Source organism: Salvia splendens, chromosome 5 (assembly GCF_004379255.2).
Source record: "Salvia splendens isolate huo1 chromosome 5, SspV2, whole genome shotgun sequence".
Taxonomy (NCBI): Eukaryota; Viridiplantae; Streptophyta; class Magnoliopsida; order Lamiales; family Lamiaceae; genus Salvia; species Salvia splendens.
Window position 1 is genome coordinate 23,470,340 of NC_056036.1, and position 7,888 is coordinate 23,478,227.

At 39.9% G+C, this 7,888-nt stretch overlaps 1 protein-coding gene across 1 annotated transcript; it reads left to right on the forward strand.

The window, feature by feature from the left end:
* Positions 1 to 5,645: 5,645 nt before the first annotated feature.
* LOC121802287 lies at positions 5,646 to 7,587 on the forward strand. Its single transcript, XM_042201919.1, has 4 exons — positions 5,646 to 5,721; positions 6,111 to 6,174; positions 6,294 to 6,646; positions 6,719 to 7,587. The coding sequence occupies exons 2-4, from the start codon at positions 6,120 to 6,122 to the stop codon at positions 7,016 to 7,018; spliced, it is 708 nt and encodes a 235-aa protein (XP_042057853.1). The 5' UTR covers positions 5,646 to 5,721; positions 6,111 to 6,119; the 3' UTR covers positions 7,019 to 7,587.
* The last annotated feature ends 301 nt before the right edge of the window (positions 7,588 to 7,888 follow it).

Here is a 7,888-nt window from a genome sequence, read left to right on the forward strand (position 1 = left end):
CATCACTCATCCCCAGCAGCTGGTCATCCGGGTGTGGACAGGACGTTTAGGCGCCTTGCGTCCTTGTTCTATTGGAAAGGAATGCGTAAAGATGTTAAAAAGTTTGTCAGTTCCTGGTACGATTGCCAGACTACAAAATATTCTACTCAAAAACCCGCGGGTCTACTACAACCACTCCCTATCCCCTTACAAGTTTGGGAGGATGTGTCAATGGACATCATTACGGGGCTCCCACCGTCTCGAGGTTACACGGGCATCATGGTTGTGGTAGATCGCCTTTCGAAGTACGCTCACTTCGCCTTGCTCCCAGTTCGCTACAATGCTTTGAAGATCGCGAACTTGTTCATCGAAACGGTGGTCAAACACCATGGGTTTCCTAAAACCTTGGTGTCGGATCGCTATCCTGTTTTCCTGAATGATGTTTGGGAGGATATGCTGCGTTTGAGCGGCACTAAGCTTCATTTCTCCACGGCATATCACCCTCAAACGGACGGGCAGACGGAGGTTAGGAATAGAGGATTGGAGCAGTATCTCCGGGCGTTCACCGCTGATAGCCCGACTAAGTGGGCAAATTTTTTGCCATGGGCCGAGCTTGCCTTGAACTGTTTCCATCATGAGGGACTTGGAAGGTCGCCATTTGAAGCTTTGTACGGGCGTGAGACCCCTCATTGATCATGGCGCAGCCGTCGGCGACGACACCGCCGGATGTCGTGGCACAAATCCAGCAGCGACGCGAGACGCTTGCATTGCTTTGGCAGAATTTGGAACGGGGGCAGCAGCGTATGCGCAAGGCGGCTAATTTGCATCGTCGCGACGTGGAGTTTAGCGTGGGAGATAAGGTGTTACTCAAACTGCAGCAATACAGACAGCATTCGGTGGCAAAGCTATTATCATCAAAGTTATCTCGCCACTTCTATGGTCCTTTCGAGGTACTGGAACGAATTGGCCAGGTGTCCTACCGCTTGAACCTGCCAGAGGGAAGCCGTATCCACAATGTGTTCCATGTGGGGTTATTAAGCCGTTTTTGGAGAGTGACAGTGGGATCTACTCGGAACTACCACCGATTTTCGCGAAAGGTAAGCCAGTTGCGCGATCGGTGCGGGTTACAGATAGGAGGACGGTTTGGCGTGAGGGGGCGGCTGTCGAGGAGGTTCAGCTAGGATGGTCGGATGATTCGGGAGATAACCCGACATGGGAGCCTGCTGAGTTGGTGCAACGACAGTTCCCTTCTCTCCTTAAGGACAAGGAGCATTCTAAGGGGGGGAGTTGATACGGGACCCCCGTCAGCTAGGCTCAATGAGCGCGGGGCGTCGCAAGATGTGGAGTTGGATGCCGACACCAACATGCCGGCGGAGCAGCGCGGGACGGAAACAGCGCGAAGGGATCGAGCGGAGAGAAGGCAAACGAGAAGGCCTTCGCGCTATGGTGACTTTGTCGCACGTTAAGTGCATGATCTTAGGGTTATTTTATTTATTTTATTTTCAAGTCTTTTATTTTAGGTAGTTAGTTAAGTTAGGGTAATTATTTTACGTCACTTAATTTAGATCTTTTATTTTAAGTAATTAGGTATTTTAGTTGATCCTTTCCCGATCAAAGTAGGATCAATCCTTAGCTTATAAATAGGCGTCTATTTCATTCTTTCTCTCAAGAAATAAAATACCTTTTTTTACGCAATTTATCATTTTTTTTCCTCGTGCACAAAGCACGAACCCTAGAATTCGACGCTGGATTGATCGACGGGCAAAGCTCCCGCGACGTTCGACGAGACTTCATATCGTTCCGGAACTTTAATCATAACAGGGTGATTGCCATTTTAGACGTGAGTTTTTTTTCCCAAAATACCCCATGCAATTTTTATTAATAGAAAATGAATACTTAATTTAGTCATTAGATTAAGATAATGAGTGGCTGAGATTTGTTCTCTAGTTATACACTTAAAATTAGTTATATCTTGATCACTAACCTATATCATGTGATCATATGATAACCCATATTTATGGTGATAACCTAGTCACCTATCATTCTATGGACGAAATATATCATTTTATAAAATAGAATATCATTTTATGGATTAAAAGTATCATTCTATGCATGCTGAAAAAATATCATTTTATAGTGTATAAATATCATTTTTAGTAAAAATGATATTTTTGACCCGTAAAATGATAGGTTATTAGGTTATCACCATAAATATGGTTATCATTTTAACGCACTCCCCTATATATATATATAGTCTTTTGCATTATAAACATATTAAAATTGTGAGCGAGTGTTATAAACAATAAGAACAGATAAGAGATTAATATTATTATTATTACATATAAATATTGATTTGATTTAGAAACAACTAAAATAGAAAATATTCTCTACATAATAAATTATTAAAATAGATTATCATGTTATTAGTACTACCAAATTATACGAACGAAATAAAAGTATTTTGTGATCACTTGTGAGATGCAAATAAGTTGTATAAAGGTGAATTTTAATTATTATTTTCTATAATTGGTGTCCTATTTTTAATTAGGGACCAACACGTGTTTTGTTGCATCCTCTTTGTATGGACACATAGTAATTTATATGGCGGGATTATTACCAAAGTTAATCCCCATCTCTTCTATTTGATTTTCAAAAATAAATTTAAATGTACTCAACATTGAATTTATATAAAATAATGATAGTGGAAGATAATACAAAAATTTATATGGTTATGTGATAGATAAACACAATAGGAGTCAGCTAATAAACCGACATTTGGAAATAATATATATGTACATGCGTGAACGTGCTTGGGGGGGAGAGACGCGGAGAGTATACAGAAATGAAGAGCAAGAGAAAGTTAAGTTTCATATGTTATTTTCTCTCAACAATAAAGCACTTACCATACACACTCACTTTTAATTACACGCATCTTTATAGTATATCATTTGTACTAATACTCTGATAAATAATTAATAGGATCTCGGACTGTAAATAAGAAATCGGAACCAGGAGTTCGACTAACAATCATATTTGATGTATGGTATTAGAATCATTCGAATCATGGGATTAAAAAGGATATGTGACGGTCGTGCTCTGAATCTGATATACAATGGCAATAGACCTACGGGTCATATACAATGATAATAGTCCTACGGGTCAAAGCAAAAGAGTAACGAGGCACCTTCGTGCAAAGGTCAATACAAAGAGGGGCTTTCGTGGAAAGGTCAAATAAATATAAGGGACTTACGGGTCTTATACAATGGAAATCACAGGCAGATACCAGGCTTGATTAGTCACATATTATTAAAAAGGATCATAAAGGCATATGCATATGGATATGAAATTGTTTATGATAGTTGTTGTTTCTAGTTATATATATATTATACTTAAAGAATATGCTTGATATTTCTGTGACGTGAAATTAAAGGTGAAATATATATACATTAAGTTGTGACTCATATAAACCACTAATATTTTTCAGGCAAATATATCGCTAATGTTTTGGTTGATATGAGCTTTAGAAACTCCACGCGTTATCAGGGTTGGCGGCTGACGCGTTATAGCGACCTTCTCCTACTCGTCATTTTGCATGTAGACCAATGTATAACATATAGAGTGGTGAGAGAGTCTCATTACAGTTAAAAATGTTTTGAAATATGAAATACATAAATGTTGATTTCTGAGTTTATCTTATGGGTGTTTTATGAATTTTTCATGTGGGTTGTTTACTTAAAAGTTTCATATTTATATAATTATAATTATATACGACAAAGTGGGTGGGTTAGGGTGTGACACAGGTACTTGAAATGTCTTACCAAGAGTTTCTTGTTTGATGAAAAGCCAAAGTGATGTTCTAAATTTATTGGTTGAATTTCTTTGAAATTATGAAGTTAGGAATAATTTTTGTGTTCAGCTTTTGAATTTAACTTGGTTCTTCTATCAAATTTGTAGTTAATTTGTGTCTTTTATCCAATTTTTTAAAGCATGTATTCAGTATTCACAATTCAGTTAATTTTCACCAAAAAATGCAGTTTATGTTGTGAGTAATATTTGAGAAGGGAATGGGAAATGAAAGAGTGTAGACGTATGCTTAATTCATGTTAATTTATGCAATGAATGAGTGTAGGTGTGTAGGATGGGGGAAGACCCCCAATATATGTTTCATTCAATTTTAGATTGAAGATGAAGCAGGTAGCAGAATTGTAGGTGTTGATGATGATAGGTAAATGAATAGTAGATGTTCAACCTTATTATGTTCTCTGACAGAGACGTGATTAATGGGAGCAAAACTAATAAACTTGAGCAGAAAAGTGCAACGTAGAAATGTTTTCCCTTGCAGCTATGCCTTTTATCCTGGAGGTCTTAGACACAAATGAAATTGGATATTCGTATCCATTGTTCAACCTCCATACCTCAACCACATTGCAGAGGCCTCATCAACTAGTCCTCCTGTGGTGCAGCTGCACTGGATTGCCGGGGTCGTCAACTTAGGCAGCTGCATGGATGCGGGGGCAACCTTATGTGGTTGGAGGCTGCCAACGTTAGTATTCGTCTTTTTTTTTTTATTCTCATGTTCGCCAAATATCTCCGCCAGCAATTGTGTTTCACAGTTCAATATAGCCAGAAACGGATGCCAGGATCGGTAGCTACTGAGTCTTTTCGCAAATTGGTTGAATCAATCAAAAACAGCAGCAGACAATGAAGATGTGGGATCCCACCATGATAAGGATAAGATGAAGGCTTCCCCTTTCCCAATCACCACCTTTCCTTTAGGAAACTGGAAGGTATATACATATACATACACACACACAAATACAACATGTCTTCAATCTATGATTTTGGAATATAAAAAATCATCTGGTCTTGGCAGAGGGAGTCTACTCACAATGGCAACTTGACTGCCACCTACTATGGCAAGAGGAAGGTAGTGTGGGAGTTACTTGATGTGCCACAGAAGGGTGTTATGAATCAGCCCATAATTCTTCGAGTTGAGGTCTCATTTCTGCACAATCCATCTTTATTGGCTTTGTAATGGATTCAACATGACTAGTTTAAGTAATATGCAGCTGGCTAAGACTCCTCTCTTCTTCCGAGAAATCTCACCTCAACCACGAAAACATAGTAATTGAGGCCAAGCCCATATTTGCTAGAGGCATGAAGCTATGTCCCCTCTCGGGGTGCTTGATAAGTACTACTAGAAGCTTCTGTTAAACGATGCACGTCCGGCTGAGCTCAGTCACAGGCCTTCCCGACCCATGATGATCATGTGACTGAGCTCAGGCACTTCACAACCCATCATTCTGCTTTGCCATTACACCATCTATCTGTTTTGCCATTATTAGATTGTCTTTTAGTTTGAACTTTGTTTAGACATAGATTTGTTATATTTAGGGGTCGTTTGGTTCCAGTGTTTGGTTTACCCCATGTTTGGGCTTGTAGATGGGCATTTGTCATGATTGTTATCAATGTCGATGTTTGGTTGCGATTTGGACATTTTAAAAGCTAATATTATCCCATTGTTTGGTATCCATGTTGATGAAGATAGTTAGTTTGTATTGACTATTTTAACCCTAGGGTTGACTGTTCATCCCAAAGAATGGGTGTTATGTATAAATGTGCAACTTTGTTATTTTACCATTCCCGCTTTCTTTTTTTTGCTGGACTGCGCCTCTTTCGTTGAATCGTCGACGACCAGCAAAAGAAAACCACCTTCTCCGTGAACCCTCCAATTCAGGCCAGGTATGTTCGATCGTCCCGTTTTGGTAATTGTATTTCATGGAAATGTAGGTTTGTTTTAGTCTTCGTATGTCGTTTGTGTCCTCAAAATTTTTTTCCTATGCTTGTGTTCCGTGTTAAGAACTGAGTAAATTACTCTGCACCCAGATATATGAACAAGCATCTGGTTTTTTATTGTTGGTGTTTGTATATTTGTTGTTGAAGTGTGTATTTAACATGAGGGGGCTTTCTGATTGGGTTGTTGCTCCTTTTCTTTAAAAAAAATTCTGGTCGGATGGTATCCATAATTGTTTGTGTATTTACATTTGTTTTCACAATGAGCAATGTAACCCTTGCTTTAAGTCATACACTTTATGGTTTGAAGCTGATATCGTTGCTAAATTTTATAGTAGTTTGAAGCGATGGCTGCAGCTCGAACAATTACGAATAGCATCGGTTCCAGCCAAGGGACTCAAGGTTTGGTTTGTTAGAGCCCAATTTGTTCACATACTTGATTCACATTCAACCTTGAACTGACTTATTAATTTGAATTGCATTACAACTGTTGTTGTGATTCTGATGCGTGTTCGTTGTAGGCTGTAGTCAATACCGCTGGTCAAGCATGCAACGGTGCGACCGCTCTCGCAGGTCTTGGTCTGACCGTGAAGAGGCTTTGTTGATCTCCGCTATGAAGGCTTTAATGACAAGAGGATGGAAGTCTGACAATGGATATCGAGGTGGATATGCCCAGAAGATAGAGGACTGGATTAAGATCGAAATGCCAACCACCGATCTCAAGGCTTTGCCACATATTCAGTCGAAGATAACATCATGGAAAAAGAACTACCATTCACTGTCAAAGATGCTCGATCACAGCGATGTTGGTTTCAACCTTTACAACGATGTTAAGATTGATTGCCCGGATGACCAATGGGATCAAATTGTTAAGGTCAGTGTCTTCTATGTCTGTTCATGTGAATAAAGGTCTGATGTGTATGCTCACTCCTTTCCTTTCTCGCAGCAAGACCCGGATGCCCGCATCATGCGGTACAAATCCTGGCCGCTATGGGAGGAGTGGAAGATAATATTTGGCAAGGATAGGGCCACTGGGGGAACTTCTGAGACAATTGGAGAAGCAGTTAACAACAATACTTCTGATGAACCAATCACTTCCATTGGCGAAAGTGGTGATTACTATCTAAGCTTTGAAGATTTCCTAGGGAACGAGCAAGTCCAACCACATTCACGGAAGATGCTGCGGAGGACAACAGCACCCCAAGTGGGCAGAACGTGGCTGCAACTGCAACTCCTCCTCCAATAAAGTTGAAGGGCAAACGCTGTGACGACGATTCTGGTTTGTTCGCCCTCCTTGGACAGCTTCATGCGGATACTAATGCTCGCTTGGACACCCTAGCCGCCCGTATTGGCTATGAGATGGACTTGGGGACTGCTAGAAAGGAGATATTCCGTCATTTGGGGAACATCTCGGAGCTGACACAAGCTCAGCGTTACGATCTCTGCGACATTATTGCGAAAGAGAACACAAGGCTTGAGATTTTCACTGGACTTCCCGACGCGTCAAGGCCGGTTATGTGAAGCGCATCCTGGAGAAAGAAGCTCTTCACTAGATGGTGGAGCATAAGGCTCATCTGAAATGCCAGCCCAATTCGGTAGTTTATGGTTATTTTGGCTTTAAAAAACTCAGTTCTATTTGACTATCCAAGCTACTTTATATATATTTTGGCAACTTCAATGGTCTGTAACTTAAATTCAGCTTCTTCTAGACACGAACATCAGCTGATTTGTGGTTGCTTGGTTGTATCCGTAACTTATTTTTTGGCGTGTAAGACCGTATATCCCATCTTATATGAATTGAATTATGGCTTGTTACTTTGAAGGTTTTTGACAAGTAGATTGAATTTTAATATTTTCTACATCAGCAAACACATTCAACATCGAAATACATGAAATACATATATAGCACACCTGTGAACACCTGCATTAGTACAATATAGACTGATCTTGCTATTCAAGACCAGTTACAAACGATACTACCCGAATAAGTGCAAACAAACTACATAGCTTAATACCCCTAACCATCCGAATAAAGTGACACATAGCAGTGCCCTAATTTGTGGTAGACAAAACACAACAAAAACAAGATCATACAGGCATCAAATATCCGGCTTCC